General features: G+C 38.0%; 1 protein-coding gene across 2 annotated transcripts; it reads right to left on the reverse strand.

The window, feature by feature from the left end:
• Positions 1–239: 239 nt before the first annotated feature.
• LOC127969199 (enhancer of polycomb homolog 1) lies at positions 240–27,954 on the reverse strand. Of its 2 annotated transcripts, none has more exons than XM_052571001.1 (14): positions 27,606–27,954; positions 16,896–17,055; positions 12,407–12,552; positions 10,814–11,020; positions 9,523–9,671; positions 8,901–9,048; positions 7,811–7,969; positions 7,212–7,301; positions 6,749–6,897; positions 6,297–6,667; positions 4,284–4,390; positions 4,065–4,203; positions 3,652–3,973; positions 240–1,882 (listed from the first exon to the last, which is right to left on the reverse strand). In XM_052571001.1, exons 2-14 carry the CDS (start codon positions 16,993–16,995, stop codon positions 1,810–1,812), a joined length of 2,160 nt encoding a protein of 719 aa, XP_052426961.1. In that variant the 5' UTR covers positions 16,996–17,055; positions 27,606–27,954; the 3' UTR covers positions 240–1,809. The 2 variants fall into 2 exon arrangements, with proteins under 2 accessions (XP_052426961.1, XP_052426960.1); XM_052571000.1 differs by lacking the exon at positions 27,606–27,954 and adding an exon at positions 24,559–24,940.
• Positions 27,955–27,996: the final 42 nt, after the last annotated feature.

Raw genomic sequence — 27,996 nt, forward strand, 5'->3', positions numbered from 1 at the left:
AGCTGTATTTTCAGCATCATTACTCCAGTCTTCAGTGTCACATGATCCTTCAGAAATCATGAAAATAGGATTTTACTTTTAGATTTCTTTTAAAAAAGGCATTTCTGCATGATGAAAATCTTCCGTAGCATAATAAATGTCTGAAACTTTTGATTAGTTTAATACATCCCTGCTAAATAAAAGTATAAATTCTCAGAAATTCGGTCACTTGTTCACACAATAAAAACTCAACTCATTAGTTCACATATAATAACCTGGGCTTTATTGTCTGATTCATGTTTGAATTGTCACATATCTTTTTTTTTTTTTTTCTTATTCAATATTTTTTCTTTATATTTTTTTTGCCTCCATCCAGATCAGACTAGAAAACCCCTGGAGGAGGATGATTCAGTTCAGCCAGTGGACTGGGCATCGGAGATCCCAGCTCCGCACAAGTGTGTACCGCAGGACCGCGGTCTTGAGCCGGAGCATCCTCTTCACAGAAGAGACTGAGCAGGACATTCCCAAAGGAAGGCACAACCTTTAACTTGTGGGTTTTTTTCAGGCCTTGAAGTAGTCCAGAGTCTGCTGGATTAATGCGTTTAGAGAAGAAGGCCAAGGAGATGACGTTCATTTGACATCCGCTTGTTTTCTGCTTCTTGGTATTGGATGATGACATTAAACCGGAATGATGACTTGGATGGGCGTTTATCGGCTGTTGCGCGTGACGTTCAGCAACAAAAAAATATGAAGTCTTCTGTTAACAAAGCGCTAAATACGCTTCACCACAAGAACAGGAAAGAAAAAAAAAAAAGAAAAGAAAAACTAACAAATAGAAATGCAAAACAAGATACAAAAATAACTATAATATAAAAACGGGGACAAACCAAACAGTTTCCATCATATGAAAAAACAAATTGAATTTATACAAAAAGCAGCAATATATATATATAAAAAAAAACAACAACAAAAAAACCATAGTGCTTAGTTGACTGGAAGCATTGGAAGCTCCCAAAGTGAAGACTTCATCCCTTGTTTGAATTTGTTATTTTTGGGATGATAACAAATGGAAGATTCCTATAACCAACCCCCTGAATTTTTCCCTCCCATTAACCCCTGAACCTAAAGGGCATCGAACCCCAACACGTCCCATTCCTCACAGAAGAGGAGGGGAAAATGAATAAGAATAATGATAAATAAAAAAAACGTAGGAAAAAAAAAAAAATGGCATGATACCATCAATGTTCAATCCGTTGAACGCGAAAACGGGGAAATTTAGGAACTGGCAGCTACCTAAACACTTACAACACCACAGGAAACAACTGAGGGACACAGTGTACGAAATAAAAGAAAATAACCAACAAAAAAAGAAAAGAAAATCATTGTAAACACAGCACAATAAATAGGTAGAACAGCAGGTTTCCTCACCATGCACATGACTATTCACACACTCGACGTTTACCTCACACACTCCCCCTCATTCACCATTTACTCTTTTTGATTCCCCAAGTGCAAAACATCAACTCAACAGTTCTGTATTCAAGTAGCGTATATACAAGGGTGATGATGGTGGTGGGATTTTACAAATATGTAGTTTCTGTACATCAAATATTAGCCATATTCATAATTGACATCACTTCTCTTAACTGAAACAAAGTATATTTAAAAAAAATAAAAAAAAAGTCACAGGGGCAAAAATAAAGAAACAAGAGATGAGATTTTCTGTCACACGTTAAGACAGTCGCTGTGGAAACCTGCTGTCCTTTTGCTTCCTCGAACCCAATTGGTGCACAGCACCAGAAGAAAAAAAGGACGCCCAGGCAGCGGTCACTACGTCACCTCCATGGCCACTGTGTTCTCTGCTATACTGTTGAGGGACTGCTTTTCCTGCTCGCGATTCTCCCTGTAAACAAACATGTAACGGATCAGTAACCTGAGAAACAATCCCATAGAAAGTGACTTGTATATACTTGCACAACTCATGCAACGTTTCCAACACTGCACATTCAGGTGCATGCAATGATGAGAGAGCAGTAAAGCAACCACAGATGTTTAGATTTTTGTGAACAATGATTTTTTTTTTTTACAATTTTTTCAGTGAGCAGATTTATAATTTTCTTGCATTATTTTTCATTAATATCTAATCAAATTTAAAAAGACTTAAATCTTACACCGAGGTGGAGTCTGAAGTCATTTTTCATGCTTTTAAGTCTTTTTTTTTAAGACCTGGATAGTTATTGTTGTAACAGAATATTTGCAAAACCAAAGCATACACACAAAATACACTGCTACTATTACTATTTGCCAAATATGAATTAATTTACTGTCACTAAATACAGTTAACACTTAATGTTACGGTTGCTAAATGTGGTTTAAAAACATTGCAAAAAAAGCTGCATGTTGTTTGTAGAAACTAAATATTTGCGAGAAAAAAACCCAAACAATTAAAAACAGTACTTGATTGTCACTGCTTATCGTTTGCTGAATATAGCAAAACTTGCAAAAACACTGGACAGTTACTGTTAAAATACAATTTAATGCTATGATTATTATTTTATTATTATTATTATTATTATTATTTTTTTTTACACAAAACAAAGCTTGATTAAAGCTTTGTACTAAATGTGTTAACATTGACCATAAAACCAGTCTTGTTAATTATTCAAAATTGAGATTTATTCATTATCTGAAAGCTGAATAAATAAGCTTTCCATTGATCGGACAATATTTGAAAATCTTGAATCTGAGGGTGCAAAATATATCTAAATATTGAGAAAATCGCATTTAAAGTTGTCCTAATGAAATCTTAGCAGTCCATATTACTAAACAAGAATTTAGTTTTGATATTCACAGTAGGAAATTTACTAAATATCTCCATGGAACATTAGCTTTACTTAACATTCTAATGATTTTTGGCATGAAAGAAAAATCAATTTTGACCCATGCAATGTTTTTTTTTGGCTATTGCTACAAATATACCCCAGAGACTTAAGACTGCTTTTGTGGTCCAGGGTCAGAGTGTAAAAAAAAAAAAAAAAAAAAAAAAACTCAAAATATTCTGTATTGTTATAACATGATGCAAACAAAAATGATGCTGATTGCAAACTAAATGTATGCAATAAAACAAAAAACAAAACAACAGATTGCCACTGTTGGCTAAATACAGAAAATGTGCAAACAAATTTTGAAGTACTAGATTATTTTGGTTTGCTAAAAATAAAAATATTTCCAAACAAAAAGCTGGATTTTTAGTGTTATAAAAGCAACTATTTGCAAACAAACAAAAATAAAAGCTGCAGAATGTAGGGCTGGGCAATTTTTCTGATTTTATAGATTTTAATGTATTTTTTTTTTTTTAAATCAAAGAATCACAATTTTGAAAATAAATATAACCAAATGTTAGAATTAGACACTTTGACAATATGCCGGTGATGACGGTAAAGAGAAAAGAATGATCCAACCGCATGTCGTTTTAAATGATTTACCGCTTACATGTGACTTGTTCATATTACTAGGTGACTTTCACACAGAAGCCACTTTTTTGCTGATGTGAAAGATGAAGCGGGCAGTGCAATAGGAAAAAACATGCAATTCAAGATTAAATTTTTTTTGCCGAAATGCCCAGCCATACTGGTTGTTACTAACTTCACACTTTATATATAAATCGTTTACCCAGTGTTGACTTTGGGGAGCTGACAGTTGCTGGCGGTGAGCTTCAAGGCAGTGGGTGGCACGTTGCTGAGACTTCTGGGAAGGTGACGGGCATTGAGACTGGCGATAGAGGGCGTGGTGACACTGAGTCGTAGGTTGTTGCCGATCAGGACCTGAGAGGTGGAGCTGGCTGTGTTGTTACCATGATTACCTATAGGGTTGTGGACCGTGTGGGCGGAGCTTGTGTTGGAGTTGCTAGTGGAGGACAGGAAGGTGGGCGGGGTAGCAGTCAATGTTGGTTGGCTAGAGGATGTGGCAGAGACGCTCAATCCCTTGTAAACTCCTTTAAAGCAAACAATAAATAGTTGAAAACAGTTTTACTACAGGACTCAAGAGACAGAACTCAAAAGATTTAGCTTGTCCTGAACACAAACCTGAAGCTTGGACGACTCCGTTAACTCCACCTCCTACACCATCTTCTTTGACCTTTAGGGTCAAAAGCTGGTCAGAGGTCATGAGTGCAGAGGCGGCAAACTGGGCACTGACTGAGTCCACCGTCTTGGACACAAGAGACTGAGGACACAGCAGGAGAGTGTTACACAAGCCATCAGACTTGAAGACACGAGTGACACTTGTGTGTCTCCGTTACACACCTGACTCGAGCCGGTGTCATTGGCCTGTTGTTGTATCTGCTCCAGCTGCTGTTTCTGCATGAGGGCCAGTTGTTCTTGATGCTGCTGATACTGCTCAGCCGTGAACGCTGGAACACAAAACAGAAATATTATACATCCGACACAGAGTCAACTTCACAGCATTTCTTGATCAATGAAAGAAACCAAAAATCTTAAAGAACACAAAAAAATTTGTAACAGTTGGGTGTTATGCATCACAGTAGGCATTTCTCAATGTCAAGGATACTTCCTTGGCAGGACTGATCCTTCCAAGTCATTTCCTTCAGAGGCTAGGTGAGACTCCTCTTTCGCATACGGAGAACACTTAAATGGAACCGGCTAGCAAGTGCACGTAATTGCGTCACTATGTCAGTGAAAATGTCCGTTTGAATAATGTTGTGAATGGTATCATTAAATTACTTTGGACAACTTAACTAGTTATTTATAAAAGAAATGCCGATGACGCAACCAATTGTTAAATGACAGGTCCGGTTCATTTAACCATTTATATTTGTATAATTTACAATATCAATACGGTGGTAATTTGTACTGGCATTTAAATGTGAAACTTTACTTATATTTACTACAGTTAACACAAATGTTTGGTAACGTAAATAAAAACCGTTAACACTCCGACTACGCTAACGTTCGATATTTTTTTCATTTTTGAACTAGATAGCAAAGCTGCACGCATTGGATTGTGGGTGATTTGAGAACGCGAAGGATACACATGTGCATCCTTTCCTGTGTATGGGATATTCTTCGAACGAAGGACTCAGAGGATCAGAGGATCCTCGACATTGGAACAGTCCTTCGACGGATGTCGATGACGTAGCATCCTCGAAATACTGGCTTCCGGGGATCCTTCCTTGACATTGAGAAACACCTAGTGTTTCCCATAGGTTTACAGCTTTTTATGGGGGTGAGGACAAAACAAAAAAAAACAAAAACAAAAAAAAAACAACTATTGAAGTTTATTCTTAAAATAGCCTTTTTTTGTGCATTTCATTTTTTTATGGTTATCAAATGAAGGCATATCACATTCATTTCATTTATCTTTTAATTATTAAAACAAAACATTTTTGCAAACAAATGCGATTTAATATTAAAACATGGAATACATATTTATTCCTTAATTTAAGTTGTAATAATTTACTAGTAGTACTAATAGTATTATGTACATTCTACTGAACAATATTTCTGGCACAGTGTCTTCTGGCACAAGCGAATCCAAACTTATTTTGACTGGTTTCCATGAATACCTTTACATTCCTGTGTGATAAGAGGCTTTTATTTACTTAAATGAAATGGTAAAATGCTCATTAAATGATTCCTAGAGCAGTTTTGGAGAAGTTCATCTATTTATGTCCTCAGGGTCCATTTAAGGGTCCATTTTAGTGTGCTTTCCATTCAAACTAGCTAAGAATAAACCAATCAAATCAATATATTCTCTAAATGTAATCCAGACCTTTTTAGTTACTGAAACAACAGCATTATAAAAGTTTCTCATCAAAAAGAGGAAAACAAGCGAGATGCAGCCATGTAGATGATATTAAAAACTGGAAACAGGAGAATAGACTGCATCATTTGCAAACGCTGAGCTCTGAACGAGTTTCATTTAAGGCTGGACGCATTTAATGAGATTCGATGAAAAGCTGCAGCTGTGCTACTGATGAACATTTGCTTCTCCTGGTTTATTGCTTTCCTTTGTCAACGACGAGCCCAAAGATGCAATCGATTTGTCCTCATTTAAATATTTTCTAATATGAAATTATTCACTGGTCAAGTTTTGGCAGACATTCATAGACTCTGTGGCTCTGTTAAAATCAAGAACTTAATGTTATTGTGTCTGGTTCTGCAAAAAGCTCAGTCATGCTTTTGCATCAATGTGAACAAAACACTCTGAAAACATTGTTCTAAGCCGCTGATGACCAAACGTTTTCCTCTGAACAGGCACAAATCAAACGTGTTTAAAACTTGCTCAAGTCCACTCACCTACTGCTGGTGGTCCCATGCTTGCTGTTCTGCCCAGTGTCCTGCCACCCGGCCCTGCACCGCCCCTCATCAACCCCCTAAACGTTCTCCGTGACAGCGCATCCCCTGCACCTGATTGGCTGGTTAGCGTCCGTGGTTTAAAGTGCCTCCAGCGGCACGCTTTGATATTTCGGAGGATGTGCCTCAGGTCTGAATACGTGGTATGAGAGGAAGAGGAGGATGAGGACTGTGATAAAGAGGATGAGGGAATGGTCTGGGAAGTGGTTTCCGGGTGGAGAGGGGAAGCAGGGAAGGAGAAGTCCGGCTCAGAATCAGTGTCTAGACTTTGGAATACTCCATTTAAATCCGAATAAGCTCGGTCCAGAAGAAACCTGAGGAACAGGTTAAATGTGATTAAATAAACACAAAGTACAATTCAAGAAGTCAGTGGGCATGAGATGGACTTGACTCACCTGCCGCCCCGTCCCAGCCGACGCCGTGCCAACCCGACACAGCGGCGGGGGATGGTGAGAGTGGTGAGGGAGTAACGAAACCGCGGGTCACATGACCCTCCTTCTGTGTCTCCAGACCAGGGCCAGTCGCCGCTCTGATCCAAACGGGGCTGTAGGAACAACACAAACTAAATGAGAATGTGACAGAATTGTACATGGAACTTAAAATACAGAGAAAAGGGTAAATGAAATACAGGGAACAATGGGCTGTGACTCTGTGAAAGTACTGGATACTTATTTGTCAATCATACAAATAATTAACAGACATCTTAAAAGGTACTGCTGCAGAACTAGCCTCTCAAGAGATTTGAAACCGCTGTAATGTCAGGATATGCTGACGTGGAGAGGAAAGAGGAAACGATGAAAGGATGTGTATCAAAGGAAGTGCAAGGTATGAGATAGTAGGTCAGCGATCGACACCTACAGCGTGATAAACACATCCTGCTTTCCGCCTGAAGGCAAACGCTCCATCGGGCTCGTTCTCTTCCTCGGCCTCTGATGAACCAGAATGTATCTGCAACAGGAACAGGAAGTCTGTTATGCACGTATTTCATGAACACTGAAGTCTAAAGTTGGCAAAATAACATTATAAAATCGAATTAATTTAAATGTAAAGTGTGCAGTCTCTGTGTACTAGTATTCAAATGTTCGGGGTCAGAGTATTTACGTCAATTAATGCTTTCATTCAGTGAAGATGCATTAAATTGATCAAAAGTGACAAATATTTTTTTTTCTTGAGCAGGATCATGTGACACTGAAGAGCTTTGCTTCACAGGAACAAATTATGGAAAAATAATATATAAAAACAAAAAAAGTTACTTTAAAATGTATCAACATTTCGCAATGTAAATACAACAGTGTTAGTAAGCATAAGAGCGTGATATTGTTATTGGATTCTCAAACTTTGGAATGATATTGTAGCTCTGTGCTCAAATGAAGCCAGTTTAGTTGTTTTAAAGTAATTCAAAACTTTTCCTTCAAACAGTGACTATATCCGGTCAAGCAAACGCCCTGCATGTGTACCTGTGAAAAGGGCTCGTCATCAGAGCTGGGGAAGTCGTACTGGTTGAGGTCTTTGGGGTTAAACAGGGAGGGGCCAGTGTGCAATGGGGTGGAGAGAGGTGTGATTTTGGGCTTCTTCTCATACTTCCTCTTTGTTCTGACCACCTCCATCTTTTCAGGCTGAAAGAGAGGGATAGATGCACTTATATGTACTGTATTTTCCAGAATACAAGTCATGTTTATCACCTGAAATGTGCTGCGACTTATTTTCAAAGCATTATACATTTAGTCATTATATTATGTAATTAATGACAAGCCAGCAAAACATGTGCCTAGCGCATACAGTATAGTGAAAAAGTCTTGGGTCACTAGTATTTATCAACAAAAAGTGGTATTAAGTCATAAATACTTGAAGTAAATATCAGTTTACATTTCCAAACATTATTTTTGCCATTATTTGTAATAATCCAATGAGAACTGACAGCAGCCAGTGCTCCAGACAGAGATCTGATCTGATCATCATCAGTCTGTCTGGAATAACATGAAGAAACAAACTGAGAAAGACCCAATCCAGAAGAACTGTGCCAATGTCTCCAAGACACTTCAATCTAATGTTTGGAAATGTAAACTGATACTTACCACTGACGCACTACAGCAAAACAGAAATAACTGACTGAAGTGGTGGTTGAGGAGACCCCCCCCCCCTTTAATGAAAAGCACTTTGAGTGCCCAAAAAAGTGCTATATAAATGTAAGGAATTACTATTATTAAAACCATTTTTTGTTGCTGAAAATACTAGTGGCTGAAGACTTTTGCACAGAACTGTACATATGGATTTAAGTTTAACCATCAGGTAGTTTCAATTTTGCTTTAAATCTATTTAGGCATGGTGTTTATAATACATCATACATTGATGTGACTTGTATATTTAAACTTTTCTTTTAACAATGCAATATTGACCCAGTGCAATGGAACATAGAACATTCAAAACCCATTTTACTGCCCCAATGTGAGGGATCAATGATATCAGGCGAAAAAGCAATGTTACTGTAATTTTGTCAATTGTTCCCAATAAGATCAGGAACACAGCAGTAGGGTAAACTGTACCCACCCTGGTTTTGTAGTCTTTGAAGTCTATGTGGTCCTGGTGGCGGTACTGACTGCTGCTGGAGAAGGGTATTATGGGAATCTTGTAAACAGGTTTTGCCATAGCAAGTGCTTCTGCCATCACCTCAGAACCAAAGTCCGGCATGGCGTTCCTGAAGCAAAAGCATGGATATTTAAGGAGGAAGCAACTGGTTAATACAAAAAAATTATAATATATATATATAAACTATTTGTAATCTCACTGAAAGGTTTATTTACGTGTACACACAAATGACCCAATGTAACATACTGATTAAAACTGACAAATGAATAATGGAGCTTGAACACGTGGCTTTTATGAACAAACAGGGTGAACCCCAATTACTCATTCAGCTATATAAAACGAGCCCCTTAATTAGGGTATGCAATGATGCCTAAGCCAATTAAAAATACATGACCCATTCTCAATATGCATGAACACGCACACAGTATAACACAATTACAAAAGCAATTAAGAAAATCCTGCAGTCAAGCAGGTTATGCATATTAAAATGCAAAGTAAAGCTGGATCGTGTATATTCATTATAATAAACACACGCAGATACACCACTGAAAATAAAAACATTTGTGAAAGGGAGTCTACGTACCTCTTCTCCACAACCTCCAGTGTGAGATGAAGCAGCTCTCGTTTGCTTTTTTCTCGTTTCTTGATCATCTCCAGGATAGTGACGGCTCGACTCAGGTCCCTTCTTAGTTTGAGCATCTTCTCATAGGACGCCTCGTCATTCTTACGGTTCTGGAGAATGACAGCATTAGTGAACTTCATTATTACTTAACCATCATTTAGTGGTCAGGATTAAAAGCCTTAATGACAATACAAGAACAAAGGGAGACCAAATTGTGGCGAGTGGGGCAGGGCCGAGAGGCGTGGGAACGAGGAGTGAGGCCAGGTGTAGTGATTGGAGATGAGCTACACCTGCGCCCCACCGCCAGTATCGAGTCCCACGTAGGAGATGGAAGGATATAAAACTGGAGCAACTATAGTGAAGGACGAGAGAGGACCAGGCCTGGGACATTATTTTATGTTTTGGCTTTTATTTGTGCGCGTCAGTCGCCGTGAGGGGCTGACGCGCTGTTTTGTTTATTTTTGAATATTAAAATGCTTTTTGATTGTGCGCCGGTTCCCGCCTCCTTCTTCCCGATGATTACAAAGGGAATATTGTTACACAAATGTTTTTGGCTTTTAACTTTTAACTAATTTGATTAATGTCGAACTGCAGTTGTAACAAAAAAAAATTGCTGTTGTTGATGCAATTTTTTTTAATTTTTTTTTTTATACCACATCAAAATACAGGTTTGCGCACAAAATCACATAAACTTCATATTTGTCAAATTGAAAAAAAACCTGCTTTATATTTTCAAGCAATTCATCTTGTAAACAAAAACAGGATGTGGTATAGACTCAAACCTATATCCCTTCGTAAATGCCACAGACTTTTGTTTTCATGATTATGCAAATGCTACTCTGGCACCCATTTATTAAGCATAAAATGAACAATGCTATTTGTAATTTAAGGAAACTCCCACCCCCTTTATCTTTCATGCTTGACAAACCTTTTATAACAAGCAGAGGAATGATTCCTAATTATACACCATAAGAGTATTTAATAATCACTATTAGACGTAATGAACTATGAAATTGTGTTTTTCTTTTTTAGTTCAGCAATGGTCAAAACTAAAAGTCATCTAATAATGCTACAGTTTGTTGGGCAGCAAAGACCACACAGAAGGACAATCATAAACTAAACCGGTGATTGTTTAGTACAAACTCCTGCAAGTCATAATGAGACAAACTTCAAAAAGTTGGAGTTTCCTGACACTTTAAAGCATTAGGAAACCAACACTGATAGGGCCATGGCTCCGTCCAGAACTGCTCACCTTTCTCGTCTGCATCTTCTCAGTCCTGCGCCTGAAGGCCACATAGGGGTCATTGGTACTGGAACCATCCCGCTTTTCCTGCTTGATGTTTGGGATGAGGGACACATTTTTACAAAGTTTCCGCTTCCTGCTCCAGTATTCAAACACCTCCCTGATAAGATCATCGTCCTCCTTCAGTAAAAGCTTTGCTTCCTGTAGGGTCACCAGCTGTGGTACAGAGAGAAATGGGAAACAAACAAAGATATTATTATTAATAGTAGTAATAATAGCAACAATAAAATATCTATATTTTACACACAAAAAAAATTATATATATATATATAGGTTGCATGATATTGGTGAAAAAAATGACATGGCGATATTGTATTTTTCTTCGATATATATTGCGATATTTTTTACTACAAACAAAAATGGGGTAATCACACTTACATTCTCATTTTAAATGATTTAAACATCGACACCATCGTGTCAATTGATTAATTATGCACGAGGGAGAGAGAGCAAGACAGCGCTCGTGTTGTTTGAAAACGGCTCGCTCTCTCTTGGTCTCTCTCTCAATTCAATTCATATTGCTTTTTTGCCATGACATACAAAGGTACATATTGCCAAAGCATTGTACATAGCAGAATAGAAACAAACAAAACAAAAATACATATATATTCATAAGTCTCTCTCGCGCGCTCTCTGTCTCCCAGTCTCTCTCGCGCGCTCTCTCCCTCTCTCTCTGCCCTGTTAAACTTGCATGTGTTTTTCAGTCCTGTCAATGATAAACTTTCACTCTATGATGGTTAAGCTTTTCAATTAATCCGCAAATCACATTCTTCAAGGCCGGGGAGCAGCTGGCCCGTGTAATGTTTCTTATTTCAATGAATGACGGATCAACTATGACAGCCTACATCGAACATCCTGCGATGTGACAATTGTGGATTCGTACATCGCGATATCGATGCTTAAACGACACATCGTGCAACCCTAATATATATATATATATTTTTTTTTTACGTTTCTTATGCTCACCAAGTATGATTATTACACTTTAAAATAACTTCTATTTGAATATATTGCAAAATGCATTTTATTTCAGTAATGTTCTAGCTGAATTTTCATCATTACTTCTGTCACCAGTGTCACATGATCCTTCAGAAATAATTCTAATATGCGGATTTGAAACATTAACTAATGAAAAATATATTTTTGTGCAAACCATGATGCATTTTTTTTTTATTATTAGATGAATACGGAGCATGAAGAACCGCGTTTATTTGAAATGGAAATCTTTTCTAACATTATATATATCTTGTTCAAGGTAAAGATGTACTATTAATGTATTATCAAACGGTCCATCAGCATTGTGGCAGACAGCTGTTCATCATTCAACTGCTCGAGATATCTGCATCAGTCAATTACCAATTTAAACTTTATAACTCCTGGTTTGTGGGATTTAAGGATCCACACAGTGACATCCTTAATTCCGAGGGAAAGGTTTAGCAGAATCACTTCAGCTTTCAATTTCAAGTTTCGAGCATCACTGACTGAAATCCCAGGTTTTTTACTCTGCAGTTCACATTGTAAGCGGTGAATCTTTTTAATAACCTGCTGTCCGCTGCCTTTCTCCAATCTGTCAATCATCTCCTCGAACTGCAGGGCCTCCACCTCCAGCTTCTTTTTCAGCTTATTCACGAAAGCCTCATCCTCCGAGTCCAGATCGTAGTCCGGCTGCTCCGCATCCAGACTGAAAGCTGTGGAAAGCAGCAGTGGAGGTTAAACACACTTGAAGAAAGCTTAGGACTCTTTTCAGATATTAGTTTTTCATTTAGAAGTTTGCAGCAAGTCCCAGGTCTGACAATATAGCCACTTTTCATCATTCTGACAAGGTTTAATAAAGGTGCGGTTTTGCTCAATCTCATTGGCTGGTTGCTTCTGAGTTATGATGAATAGGTTTCAGTCAGGTCAAAACCCTAGTATTTCCCACAATTTTTAACTGTAATAGAAGTCACAAGTGTTGCCTAAAATCAGGATTTAAAGGTGCTGTATGCAAGATTGACTTCCAGTCCAAATTCAAAGTATTGGAGAGGGTTTTTAAATCACCCGGACCCTCCTCCTAAGGCTTGACACACGCAGGTTGCCATATTGATGAAAACCAATGGGAATGAGTGCACTTGATGATGAAGAAATTAAATCCACTGTGATTTCCACCAACTTGCAACTCGGGGTGCCGAAATACAATTGGGTAAGCTGGCAGTGAACGGGTTTCACAAACCAAAACAAACACAGACATTCTGGCCCGTAATGCACATTTTCAAAAGAGAAAACTCGTCTAGAGACGTGTTTGGTTTTAATCAAGAGATTTGATCGTTGCGTCGATCTAGCTCGTTCATAAGCTGCGGAGATGTCGTTTTCAGTATAGCCCCCATTATGAAAGCGTTCCATCATTTCTACTGCTCCGCGCTCAAACTCGGCATCGTTACTACAATTTCTTCTAAGCCGTAAAAATTGGCCAATAGGAATATTTTTAATAAGTTGTTTAGGGTGATGGCTATTTGCTCTGAGGATAGTATTTCTGCTAAGAGGTTTACGATAGATCGATGTTCCTAAACCTCCTTGGAAGGTTAAATTAGCATGTTTCCTAAATATCTGCAAACATATGCTATTTTTATGCTTTGGCAGTGTCAAAAACTTACAGCATTTTTAAAGCAGTTTAGTGAGAGTGACTCCTGGTTAATATGTAGTATTAATGGATAGTGTTTAGTCAATATTTATACTTGTTTTATGACGACAGAAAATATAAATGGTAACAGGTTACTGGGAATTCAGTTGTATTACAGTATGTGACAGTTCAGAGAGTAGAACAGTTCTGAAGTATAGACTGTAAAAAAGACTTTTCCTTGCACTATAGAAAAGAAGCCAAAACATTCCCAGTATGGCCGCTGTCATCTTACAAAAATGACGTCATTTGGAGCACGAGTCATTGGAGCAGCTCAATCAAAGTCCCACCCAAACTCTCACAGACCCAATCACAAGCTTACAATCATGACACCACACCCCCTTTTAAAGCATTAAATAACTTATTTTAAGCAAACTTAATGAACACTTGAACATACATCAGCATGCTAATAACTACCTAAAATGACAATCCTTGGAAAAAAATGATTTGAAGTGTAATTTGGTTATTTAGTTTGTCTCGCCTCCCAATAGATTACATGGAGATGGCGGGGTTTATGACCTATACTGCATCCAGTCACCTGGGGGGGGCGATCGAAATATTCTTGTGCGGCAACACTTGATCTGAAGTGACAAACTTGTCTGAGTGCAAACTTTATGCAACAGCATTATAAATATGCAAATTAATGTGCGCGACGTCACCTGGCACCACAAGCCTCACAAAATCCTGTGGAAACCACGCTAGTGCATGACACACATCACTAATGGTTGACCGCAAAAATTCATGCCGATTGTTTAAGGTTGCAGCTGTTGCTGGAGCGGCTGAGAAATCCAATATCGGTCGACCGCTACATACAACTAGATTTACTCGAACTACATTAAAATAAATAATAAAACCAAAAATGAAAACATTAAAAACATTAGCATTAAAGTTAGTCTTGCAGCAAAGCATCTGAAAAAAATAAGTCACATGAGGTTTCTAATAATTTGTAATTGATCTTCTGTACAACCTTTCACAGACACCATTTAATTTTCTAAATGGGCTACCACTTTGTTGCATTATAGTCTATTATTATGGTGGCATCGATTTCAGATTTACCAGCTTCTAAATGGCATATACAACTTAGCTTTTGTCCAAAATAAACCCCATTTAGGAGACCTTTTAGACACAGTCTGGTATATACTGGAGCTTAAGAACAATAAATCAATGAAAACTCGATGGAAAAACACATCTTGTCCATCATGTGTATTTCAGAGATCCCAAGAGATGTCTCTTAAACACTCCCCCATTTGAACAGTGTTCCCACTACAGTTCCCACTGCCTCATCCTCACTTCCCCTCTCGTCTGGTGTATGCGTGTGTGTGTGTGTGTGAGCGCGCACGCACGAGAGCGAGTTTGTTCAGACACTCTTTGACAGCAGGACACCTCCTGCTCCTATTACAGACAACCCAGGGGCCGCCATACTCACTTAACTCAACCTTTCACTCTCTCTACCCCTAAAACACACACACAGGAAATAGCCAGGAATTACATGAGTGCAATTATAAAAAAAGAAAAAAGAGGTTAATGTTATAAAACTGAATGTAGAAATAGTAAGCCATTTAAACAGAAAAGATACTTTGAAGATGAAACAAAAACTGCCAGTAGGTGGCGGCTGATTTTATCACTGCATTAATTCATTTGAACGGCTGATTCATTTAAGATGGAAGCAAGTGACTTTTTGTGGTTCTAGTGTGAGACTTTTTATAGCTCTTATATATCATTGCGCTCGTTGTTTTTGATTGCTTCCACTGTCCTCATTTGTAAGTCGCTTTGGATAGAAGCGTCTGCTAAATGACAATGTAAAGGTAGTGTCTTTATGAATGGGTATTTGAATCACTGACTCACTAGATTAGTTTCAAAATGCAAGTTTATTCAATGAAACATTGGTGTGTTTGAATAGAGATGCACAGCAGCTCAGCTGTTACTTTGAAACTATTTTCGTTGACGAAATGAAACAAAATCAGGCAACAGTGCTTTAGTCAGATAAAGTCAGTCACTTAAAATATACTTCTTGTTTGATGAATTGTTGTATTAAATCAATATAACAAATTGCAAACTCCCTTAAATCAAAAGTGGTCACTCATCTTAGTTCATTGCAATCTCACAAAGCTCCATTTTAAATCACTGCACAGTCTCTTATTTACTCCCTCTCTACACTTTGAGAGGATACATCTATAATGCATTACTCAACACTGCAGAAACACGTTAGAAGTACGTCAGAAACCTTCCAAGCTCCTTTGAACACAAAAGCATATGCTGATTGAGTCAGTTGCACTGGTGCTCCTGAATATTTTTTCACAGTTGCATGCTGTACTTTTCAGTCGCAAATGTGACTAAAATGGTCTCACTATTTTTGGCTGAATTGAGATATACAAATCTGTAATTTCTACATTTGACAGCACCAATAAAAACAAAAACACATTAAACCAAATAAGTGTAAAAACCAATAAATTTTGTATGAACTGCAATAAAAAATATTTTATACATACATACATACATGCATACATACATGCATACACACAAAATCAATTTAAGAATAACAGCCTGACCATCACCGATTAAATTAATGTCAACTCACTGCTCTGGTCTAATGTCGAGAACGGTTTGTAATCGTGCCGCGCTGTAACAGAATCACGTGGAAATTCAACTGTAACCGTACCTGACAGTCCTTCAATCCATTCAGCCTGATAGCGGCTATATTCAAGTGCGAATGAAGACCGTTTCGCAGGAGATACCAGGTGTTCAAAAAAAATAAAATAAAAGATTATTCTGATCTCAATTTAAAAATGAATGCCAACCCAACCCAGGAATATTCAAATAATCAAATATCCCAAAGATGAACTAAGCTTTTACTGGTTTGGGACAACATGGGGTAAAGTGATTAATGACCAAATTTTTTTTTTTGGGTTGGGGTATCCCTTTAAACTTTAACAGAGACGGAGACCAACGATTGTATCATCATGTGAACAAATTATTATTTTTTTTTTAGAAATGATGATTAATAGAATAAATATCTATGGCCTTTATTTTCTTAAATCACCTGCAGTTGGCAGATGATGCTCAAAAAGTTTTCACAAACACATTACACAATCTTTGAAGGAAAGGGGTGTTCTGCGGACATCTTAACAACCAGATGAAGTCAAAGCACCCCAAAGTGCAGGACGTGGCAGATGGCAGAGCCTGCGATCCACAAACACTCGAAGAACAAAAAAATAAATAAAACCTAAACACCTGCTGTTCAGGAACTGGCAGACAGATGTCAGTAACAAAAGTCTCAATCACTTACATTCAAACGCTACAATACCTGTCCTCAATAACAACCCCACCTAAAATACTGCTTCATTAAAGAAAAACTAACTCATTAAGATGTGTACTCACGCTGTATGTGAATGAGCTGCTTTGGCATCTTGAAGTCTCCGGGGTAGAGCGAGTCATAGTAGGTGATGTTGCTCTTGGCCTCTGGGACGGGAATCACCATGTTATCCCTCTTCTCTCCATACACATGATGGGCGGAAATCGCCCTCTGGAGATGGTGCTCCTAGAAAGTGACACATGCTTCAGTATACATTTCCATACACAAAGTATGAATCATGCTGAACCAAAAAGAGAGTCTTACAGGGATAGCTCATCAAATATATTTCTTTTGTAATTTACTAACACAACAAACAGTTGCCAACTCTGACTTCAAATGGTATGGGAAAAATACTATGCAAATCAATGGCTACCAACAACTGTTCGGTTACAAACATTTTTCTAAATATCTTGTGTCCAGTGAAAGAAAGAAACTTATACTAGTGGGGGGCGAGTAGGGCTGAATAAATTTCCATTCTGGAGTGAACCATCCATTTAAAATAAAATTATTCATTTAGCGAATCCATTTGGAATTTTGTAATACAACAAACTGAAAAAGAAAATGACACCATTTACATCAACATTCTGCAATACTCTAAATTGTTGTTTATAAACACTTTGCAAACTGTATCCAGCCATATTCCAAACTACTTTATCCTCGACTGCATGCAATAAATCATTGAAAGATTCAAATCAACAGAACAAATCACTTGCCAATATAACGTAAAAGAATAACAGAACATTTACCAAGATATTTACAAAACACTTGACAACGTGTAGAAGTAGCTTGGGATAGAACTCAAAATATCAGTGTTTTGATTCCTTAAGACTGTAGCTTGATTGCAAACAATGGATAGCATAATTTTCTTCCATGAATATGGTAAAAAAAAAAAAAAAAATGCTGCAATGATCAGCCTTGGCTAATTTTCTCCCAGAAGCCCCATTTCTACAATAAGCAGTGGTGAATGGACGGTGCAAGAGTCCCTAAACAAAACTAAATTAGGCTTTGAGCAATCTCACACTCTATTACAACAAAAACCACACCGCGTTTACAATTACGCAACACTTTCTTGCTTTTCTTTACCTTCCCTGTGAATCTCTGATATAGATCTGCCCACAAAACAGGAGCTGTGGTTTCAGAGAGAGAACACAAACCATTTTAATGAAGTGACCTGAACAGGTTTTCAAAAACCTCTTCAAATAAACAGGCCACATAAACAGCATAAAACAATACAAACCAATTCTAAAACATAAAAGAGAGCACATCTTCCAAATATATACACCATGTTGGGAAATGAAAAACCTGAAATCAACAAAGCGTAACAGAACTCCAAAAATGTCCAAATCCTTTGCCCAGCTCGGCTGACGTCAGGCACCCTAGGAGCTCAGCTGAAATGATTACACTTGGCATAAGTTAATAAAAAACATTACACACGATAGCCTGAAACATTTCACCAGGGGACCGCAAACAAACTTGGGAGATAAAGTATGTGATGTAATAGCAATGAGCAAAAATAAATTAACAAAAACACATTTACTTAAACATTAAGATATTGTTTTTTCCAGCAGTCGTTAAAAACACTTTCTATAACCCAAACACTCTCCCTCACTCACACACTCACACACACACCCCTCATCTTAAATGACTCAGCTGCGATCCCTCACTCAAAAGGTCTTATGCAAGGAGGCAATTATCAGCAGACAAAAGCCAGACTTCCTTTGGCACAGTCCTCTGAATAACCTTCGGATAGCAAATGCTCCCATCGCTGAGGTTGACCCCAACACTGACCTCAAAGGATCAGAATTACAAACAGATGAAGGGTGAAAAACCAATCACAAAAAAAGAAAAAAAAAAAAGCTTTGAAAGTAAAAACGATCTCCACGTATCTCCTACCAAGATCTCATGGCCAAATACTGAATTAGGAATTCAGACGATCATATTTTGTATTCCTCCAACTAAATTTTTTTTCTCTTTTTTTTGTGTCTCTGCATCCTTGTCAATAATTGCAGGATGCACAGCTTTATACAGTCAGGAAGTCGTGGCCTAGTGGTTAGGGAGTTTGACTTAACCCAATGGTTGAGGGTTCGAGACTGCAATACCATGACTTAGGTGCCCTTGAGCGAGGCACTGGACCCCCAACTGCTCGCGGGCACCGCAGCATAAATGGCTGCCCACTGTTCTGGGTGTGTGTGTGTGTGTGTTCACTGCTCTGTGTGTCTGCACTTCGGATGGGTTAAATGCAGAGCACAAATTCTGAGTATGGGTCACCATACTTGGCTGTATGTCACATCACTAGGTTTTTTCTATCTTTCACTTTTTCTCAATATACCATGCTAGTGTGAAAAAGTGATCAACATATCAGATCAAGATAAACAGTGATTCAGATTTTTTTTTTTATAGAAATTCAAGCTTTTTTTTACTATTACAAAACTATGTAGAAATCTGCATTTGACACTCTAACGAAGGGGGGGGGGGGGGGGGGAAACTGTGCACTGATAAGTGAACTGTAAAATAAAAAAAAATTGCTAAAATTTTAATTGTATTTATTTCATGTCAATTGACCACTAAACAGAGAACGGAGCACACATGGATTTGATAAATTACTTAATATTAACTTAAATTCAGGGAGTAGGCCTACTTCAAAGGTCAAAGGTGTTCGGCTGACAATAATATTTGGGAATATGACTAATCTTATTTGATTGGTTTTGAATGATTGAAGTTGACATCCAATCCTCTACGGACACCTTAGCAATTGAATCGCCACTGGCTAGTGTATGTTTTTCGTTTACTCGCCAGATTGAGATATAATTTTTATATTATACATACATACATACATACATACATGGCTTGTAAAACTGCACAGTTTTTTAAATATCTGAAAGAACAACTCTCAACAGTATCAGTCTGTCAAGCATTATAATATTCCAGTATTATTTAATTATAGAACTTTAGTAATTATAAATAAACGTTAAACCATTTTAGAATGCATATTACTCATTTTAACTAGACTGATGGTGGTGCTTTTTGGTCATTCAGTGTTTCTGTGAAAAAATAAAATAAAAATAAACCTAACAAAAATACTGATAAGATGATACAAATTCTACTAATAAGAACTATAAAACACACCAAGGATTACTGAAGATTAATGAGCTGCTGGATTCATGAATATTAATCAGGTTATGTGCGTACACTCGAACTGATTTGCTAAATCAAAACAGGGACGACAACAGAGGAGCGTCAGCCAATGAGATTGCCCACTACCGGAAAACCCAGAAGTTCTTAAAAGCTGAAAAGTCCAAGGAAACGCCATTATTTTGACAGGAAAATACATCAAAGAATATCGTTTACATGTAGCACGTCAATTCTCTCTCTCTCCCTGCGTGTGTGTGAGACAAAGCAACGATGAGTTTACACTAGTTTACAATACGTCAAGTTTACAATATGTCAAATATAGTTGCATTGCACATTCATTCAAATGAACTGGAAAAGACCGATTGATGGAGAGAGAGACTCTGAAGCGCTCAAAGTGTTTGGCACACACTGGCGAGCAAAATCTTAGAATTTTTTTAGCCATTGGCTAATATTAGACATCATTTAAACACCCAGAGTTAAGATTTGCTCGCATAAGTGATTGATTTACTCATAATGTAGAAAGATGACATCTGAGCAGTATATAACAGTCTATTTTTTATAGTAATGCATTATAAAGGACCAGTTTGATGGTTTCATGACATTTCAGTTAAATTTCAACAAGGTGATATAAACTAGAAGTCTGCAACACAATACACATTTTTAAATAATAATATGATATAAACCATAAAGCAGAATCTGTCTACTTCCTAACACATTGCTACCACTTCCTAAACACCATTATTTCTACAGAAACAACTCCGCATGAAACCCAAACCCACAAACCCAGGATTATCAAATCTCTGTGTGCATATAAGAGCGTTTGTTGGTCTGGCTGATCCAGGATCAGGTGACATAAGGTGTCATTTAGTACATACATTTTTCCAAAGCAACTTGCTGAACACTTATTAGAGGGAAGATCTCCCTAGAGCAACTTGGTTAAAGACAACATGTTCCAGCATTTACAATCCATTTTACTTCCATGGTGTAATGGATTTCAGGTGGTGACAATATATCCAAAAATAAAAATAAAAGGGCTCTTGAGCACTAGGGCTGTGACGATGGCCATGACAACTGCGTCACCAGTACATGTGACGTCATGAACTATGCACACTTGTTTTGTATACAAGTGTAATAACAGTAACAGTCGCAAATTGTTTTACAATTTACAAATTACGCCATACACCGCATTTCCTTTAGATTGGCAGGTCTGAGACCAGGGAAATACAGTTAATGCATTCCGTAAATTAATGGTGTTGTGCGATGGACCTTGTTGGGAAACCAAATATCGTAATTCCTCAAATAAAAGCCTTTATTTACCTGAACTGCAGAAGGTAACATGCTTTTATTACAGGCAGGCCTTTTTCTCTAATTCCATCGGTTTGATAAATAATTGTTTTAAATAACCTGTTTTAAATTAAAAGCGATAGCGTTCCAGTGGACCGAGATCATAACATCAGCACAGAATCAGTTCAGAATCAATCACCAAAAGAATCAGTTCGGTTCAAACACGCTCTGTGTCAGTCTGCTTCATGCTGAATCACGCATGCGCAGTATCATTAGCTCCTCGGTTCTCAAATCATTCGTTATCTGGCTCTGCTGCACAAATTTTCCCTTGGCCTTTATTTGTCCGTGTTGACCACGACCCCTGCCAGTATAAGAGGCCCAGCGTTTATTTGACTACCGGTTTTTATTTGAGGAATTACGGTACTACATCACCGATCTGGTGACATCTCCATTCATGTCCCCCATCCACGATTTTACAAGTGTCTGTGATCGCAAACGCCTGGCTGGTCAGGTTTAGCGAGGCTTAGTTTCTCCAAACTGGCCAAGTACAAATGAGATCGTGATAAATGAAAGATGTCAACAATAATGTGGCAACAATTACGATTTTAAAGAGCGTGTGCAGACGAGGAATTTATACTTTCGCCTGGCTCCACTTAAAACGATTTGTTATGTCGTGTAGTGCTGCATCCAGTGCCGACTGATTAAAATTTATTCTATAGTATTTTGTTGTATCGCGCCACACCACTCGTGTCCTCCATTATAAAATAACTTTTAAAATGTCAAATCCACATTGTGCTTCTTAAGCTAATAAGTGCATTACAACATGTGTGTACACTAAATTTTTATAACTTAATTTGGAGACCAACAGTCGCCCATTACATGAAGTATAACCTCTAAAATTGGAACGCAAAATTTGAGCTCATAAATCATTTCAAAATACTGGAAATTAGCATCCTCAAACAGCCAATATAAATGAATTTCCCATGCTTATTTTAAACCTATTCTGTACAGAATGTTTTTAGAAGATTGAAAGGAACTCAACTAATAAACGATTTACTCTGTAACCTTTGAAAATGCAGCATATCAGTACACTCACCAATGAAAGCACGATTATGGAGTTATTTGTGGTCACAGAGAGTTCCCACGCGGTTCAGAAAGGACGCCTTGCACTTAATTTCACCATTCAGTACTGTTTTCTTCTCTTAGAGAATAGATTCATAAGTAAAGATAAGGCAGATACAAAAATAGAAGACCAAACAGTACATATGCATTATATCATTATAGAGCTTGTGTCAGGGCTTGAAAAAGATCTATGGGGAACTGGAAAACTTTTGACCCCTGAACTAAACCACCATTATAGATGACAAAACGTTTAACCACTGGCGCACAATCCAAATAAACGGTGTATCAGAGCTTTAACCAGTTATCCACATCCTAGTCCTTTTCTGCCAGAGAAATGTGACAGTCACAACATTTGACTTAAATTTTTGATTACGGGAAACACCGCCTGCAGCCATCTGACAACCCTGTGCTGCAAACATCCAGCAAAAATGACACCAAAACAAAACCAAGCGACTTTGTTCCCATCTTTCCAAGAAAATGCATTCAATTCAACCTTCTACAAAATGTGAACTTTAAATGCAACATTGAACAGATTCTTCAATTTTCTTCTACACCAGATCCGTTTGGTGGTAAATGCAGTAACTGATATTTAGGAAGGAACTACGATGGTCACACTTAAAACCAGGCTTCACTTCAATAAGAGGATACGAGTGAAAAGACTCAGCCGTAAAATTCGCCTCAAGCATGCATGCTTCACTTTCACAGGGGACTCAGGCTCACACTGAATTTCTATTAATAAGTCTTGCATAAATGGATTTCTTCAAACACTGCACACAGTTTTAATAAGAACGGGCTCAAACCGTAAACAAGCACCACTCGTGAACCTCCACGAGAGAGAACAAGACACTTGACTTGCTGCTGTCATTGACCATGTTTGCATGCACATTTTCTAGAGCTCTGGTTAAAACGAATAAAAAATAAATAAAAACAGCACAAACTATAAACCAAGAGCAATCTCTTCTGGAATTATTAAAGATATTCACTCAATGCAATAATTTTCCTTGAAGTCCTTTAGAGAAACGCAAAAGAATGCAATGAATTTTAAATATAGGCCATTTCTTCTAATGTTTGTAAAATAAGATGTTGATGAAAATTCCAATTAAAATCTGCAGGTGTCAATTTGATTCATAATACAAGATAGGATTATTTTGATTGAGGCAATAAAGTTAACATGTTTGCACGACGCTTACATAACTGAAATGACTAAATTCTGAATAAAATTGCATGGGAAAGCAGTCATTAACGCTAGCAGCTCAAGGGCCCTGATAAGAATTCAGATGAGAGGTTCTCATCAAGGGCTTCAGCTCAGCTCTCGAAGGTTTCTGCACCTTTAGACCAAGGCTCGAAGGTTTCTGCACCTTCATGTCCCTTTCATTCATGATTACATTGTTTTTTTTACTAAACTGTAGAAACTCCACATTCATAAAAAGCGAAAGTCAAAGTCTAGGCGATAAAACATTTTCACAAGCATCACCTTGTGGGTTCTCTACTTAGAAACACCTATTAATTTCCAGGTGTGTGTGTGGGTGGGGTATTCAAATAAATATATAAAATGAATAATTGACTAAAAATATGAAGTTGTGGCATTATCCACCTTCAAGTTGTTTAAACTCTGCATGAATCAATTTCTTGACACACACAGGACATGACAGCTCGGTCACCGTTCACTTCTGTTGTATGAAAACAGCATTGAAGTGAATAGTGACCAAGAAAAAATTCAGACACATAGAACTTGAACAACATGAAGGGGAGTAAGTTACAGAATTTAAATTTTGGGGCGAACTCTTCCTCGCAAATATTAGCAGATATTTCCCGTGACCGCCCTCTGGCTGCCGTTTGCCGCCACTGCAGGACTAACTCCAACAAAATGTCGGTTCCTCCGCGGTCACATGACTCCTTTTGTGTTTTGCTGCACGATTTGGGTCCGAACGGATTGATAAAACCAGACTTTCATACCCCAAATAGCCATCAAATAAATCCAACTGCATAAACCTGACGTTAAATTCGGTGCACACCGCAAAACGGCTCCAAAATACCGTGTAAAACGTTTCACGCAGAGTCGGCCATTTTGCTGCATCCAAAGGTGCGCAGGTTGACAGAAAAACAAATCTGTATCGCACAAAACAGGCGGTTGCATGGTAAAATTCGTACCGATTCCTCGTCCTTCTCCATACCGGTGGGCATCTGCGGCACGGTGCGGTTGATGGACGCGTACTCGTGCAGGTCTGGCAGATCCTCGCATCGGAACACGGGCAGCGGTTTGAGAGCGTCCAGCGCCCGCGCCCTGAACGACAGTTTACTCATTTTACTCTATAATTCTATCCGATCCCCTCACAATCACCCATAAAACCGTAACAGATCTCATGGAGGAGGGTGGATGGAGTCGGAGAATGACAACAGATAATGAGCTAGAGGAGCTCCAGCGAGGAGAAGCAGAGGCGGGTGTGTGTGTTTTCTCTCGCCGCCTCAGTGCGCCATTCTCAACATGGCGGACATTAAAAACTCCTCAGCAGACGGCGTTCTCCCCTCCTCCCTCACGTGCACGCGCTCCCCGGCCATTCCAGCGCGGCTCGTGCACGCGAGCGCGGTCACGAAACATGCGCGCACACATGCCGAAGTAATATAAAGTTAAAATTTTTAAGGATTACTTTTTTTTGCCATCCATTCATGTCGCTTTAAAACCTAAATAATTTGTTATATCGTGCCTGTTAAATATATATATTAATCTAAATAACAAAAAATATTTAATTTTAAATGTTTTAATCAGACACTGGGTGTAGGATTCAACGTCAATTGGTTTTATTTTTGTTCCATCAAAATCATATTATTTGCACATTCAACAACTCACTTCTGAGAAAATAAATCTTAAAATCTGACAGCTACAGGCTCTTGTGTTAGGACACGGCGCCCTCTTTTGGTCAAATCCAGATTCACCAATAAACTGAATGTGACTTCACCTTTTTGTTCTGCCAGAATACTGCAAACACTGCACAAGAAGATATTTTAAAGCTAATGAAGTTGTCTTGCCCCAGAACATACCACACATTCACCACACTAAATTACACAAAATAAGGGAGTTCAGCAAAGGAATTATTTTTAGGTCGAACAATGGATACGTTCAGTGTAGGCTAATATATAATTTACACACACAGGTACAAAATGCAGCACAATTTAGCAAGCATTTAATGGAGATTAAAATCATGTTGTTAACACATTGGCTTTTAGCCAATAAAATAAATAAATAAAAATAATATATACATATGCACACACACACACACACACACACACACACACACACACACACACACACATACATATATATATATATATATATATAGAGAGAGAGAGAGTATTATTTAAATTCTATTTATTTATGGGGGGGGGGGGGGGGGGGGGGGTATATTTACAGTTTATCATAACCCTCAGCTATACAGCAGTGTTTTTTTTAGTTCAACAGTATTTGTATTCACCAGTCATAAACTATGGGATACTGTCACACACTGCACCCCACAAAACATGTGCTTGTTGAACTATGAGATTATAAACATAAACGGCTTCTGAGCTGGAAGAGGACTTGAAACTGAGACACAGTTTGAGAAGCAGGTCACTTGAAAGGCCAAACTATTTTTTCTTTCTTTCTCACTATAGGTTTGAGGAGGATAACAAGTAAAGAAACAATATTGCTACGCTTCTTCTAGCAATCCCACCCTGTCATTTCTTATAATAGCACCATAAAACCTGCTCTAAAAACCACCCCTTTAAAGGGTAAGGGTTTGGCTGCAAACTAAAGTCGGTAGTTTTTAAATCACAAGTATGGAAGGAGACCGGTTTAAGAGAGAGAGAGAGAGAGAGAGAGAGAGAGAGAGAGAGAGAGAGAGAGAGAGAGAGAGAGAGAGAGAGAGAGAGATTCAGCAGGGACAGTTTATGAAGTTCTAGTGTTTTAAAGATACGAGCTAAAGGCTAGTTAGAAAAAGCCTAGTCAGGACTATTTGATGACCACACAGGGTTCAATCTTAATGCTGGTATAGCAGTAATATCAGGGCAAATTTGAACATAAATTGACAAAAAAAAAAAAAAAAAAAGGAAAATAAATAAATATGCACAATTAAGCTTCCATAAAGGCATAATTGATTTTTATTCTTTATCTTCTTAATAAAAATAAATTAATACAATGAATTCTAATATATACCAGAAGAAGAAGAAAAACACTTGACAAATTATAAAAATATATGTGTATATATATATATATATATATACACACACACACACACACACACACAGGTTGTATTAATAGCTTTTCAGACATACTTTATATTAAGACAGAACTGTAAAAAAAAAAAAAAAATGCTTCAAAACAACACCAGGGACCTGAACAGGTTCAGACTTATTCATATTGTCAAGTTTTTAATTACAGGGTGATTCGTCAGTGAAGGCGGAGAGATCATAGCCTATTCAAGGCCTCAACTACCACCAGACCATATGTCTATTAAACACCGATATATTGTGAAAAATAACATGCATCTCTCCAAACAATGCACACTTAGAAGCATGCAACACAACCAGCCTTTCTTTTAGGCAACACAGAAATTCATGTGTTCTAGTTAAAAACAAACATCTTTCACTGGTTTACTAGTTTCAACTGGTCATCTGCTGGTTTAGCTGGGTGGCTAGCTCTGACCAGCTGAAAAATAGCTTTAAAACCTGTCAACAGCAGCACAAGAACAATAAAACGTTTTTTTTTTTGTTTTGTTTTTTTGGCTAGTTTAAGCTATTTTTAGCAGTAGTACATTTATAAAACACATTGTCACTTCTGTTTTTTATGCATATATGAACACTGAAAAAAGTACAATCTCCATTTGTGTTCAGCTCCAGAGGTCCCAACAGGGAAAAAAACTGGCACCAACTCAAGAACAACCCTTTTTTTAACAGCAATGCGTTCACTTTAATAAAGACAAGCAGACGTTGTGTGTGGTGTTCAGTCTATTACTGAAGGTTTTCCTGTTCCTGTTCACACAGATTGAATATTTAATACGGCAGAAGAGACACGACAGGCCACTAGATCTGCCCAGGGATTAACATCTCAATAGCTTTTGACCACCACAGACAACACCATAATCTAACGCTAAAATATCCCATAGCTTCAATCTGATCATTAAAAAAGTTGTCTATAAAAACATAATCTGGAAACAGTAACTCACCCGTTTTTCCACCACCAGGGAGATGGTGACAATTAATCTCAAACATCACGTCAAGAGCAGACTCCCAAAGCCCCTCGAAGGAGCTGTGAAGAGAAAAGAGGACGTTCAGCAAACGCATGTCCAACTCTACAATCATCTTTTTTGGAATGGAATCTGGATCATTAATGCATCAGAAAATCCGTTTTCGTAAACCCGAAGATCATGTGATAATCCGCGCGTAAAGATCACCGACGTCTGCACCGCGCGCGCATCCGCTGCGCTTTCACTCTGAATTAAACCGAAGTCGAGACTGTTGGCAAAAGTAGCGGCCAAATGTTTCTTTAAAGACGAAGTCCAGCTCAGTCCCTGGAAAGATCTGGTCGGACCACTAAAGGGTTAATCGGTTTTGCGT

The sequence above is a fragment of the Carassius gibelio genome, chromosome B12 (assembly GCF_023724105.1).
Source record: "Carassius gibelio isolate Cgi1373 ecotype wild population from Czech Republic chromosome B12, carGib1.2-hapl.c, whole genome shotgun sequence".
NCBI classification, from domain to species: domain Eukaryota; kingdom Metazoa; phylum Chordata; class Actinopteri; order Cypriniformes; family Cyprinidae; genus Carassius; species Carassius gibelio.

Coding starts and splice junctions, on each gene's coding strand:
- LOC127969199 (XM_052571000.1), bottom strand. CDS start 24,711: ATGAGTAAACTGTCGTTCAGGGCGCGGGCGCTGGACGCTCTCAAACCG. Junction 11,021..12,406: donor AGAAAGGCAGCGGACAGCAG/GTTATTAAAAAG, acceptor TCTGTACCACAG/CTGGTGACCCTACAGGAAGC. Junction 6,898..7,211: donor CAGGATGTGTTTATCACGCT/GTAGGTGTCGAT, acceptor TTGTTCCTACAG/CCCCGTTTGGATCAGAGCGG.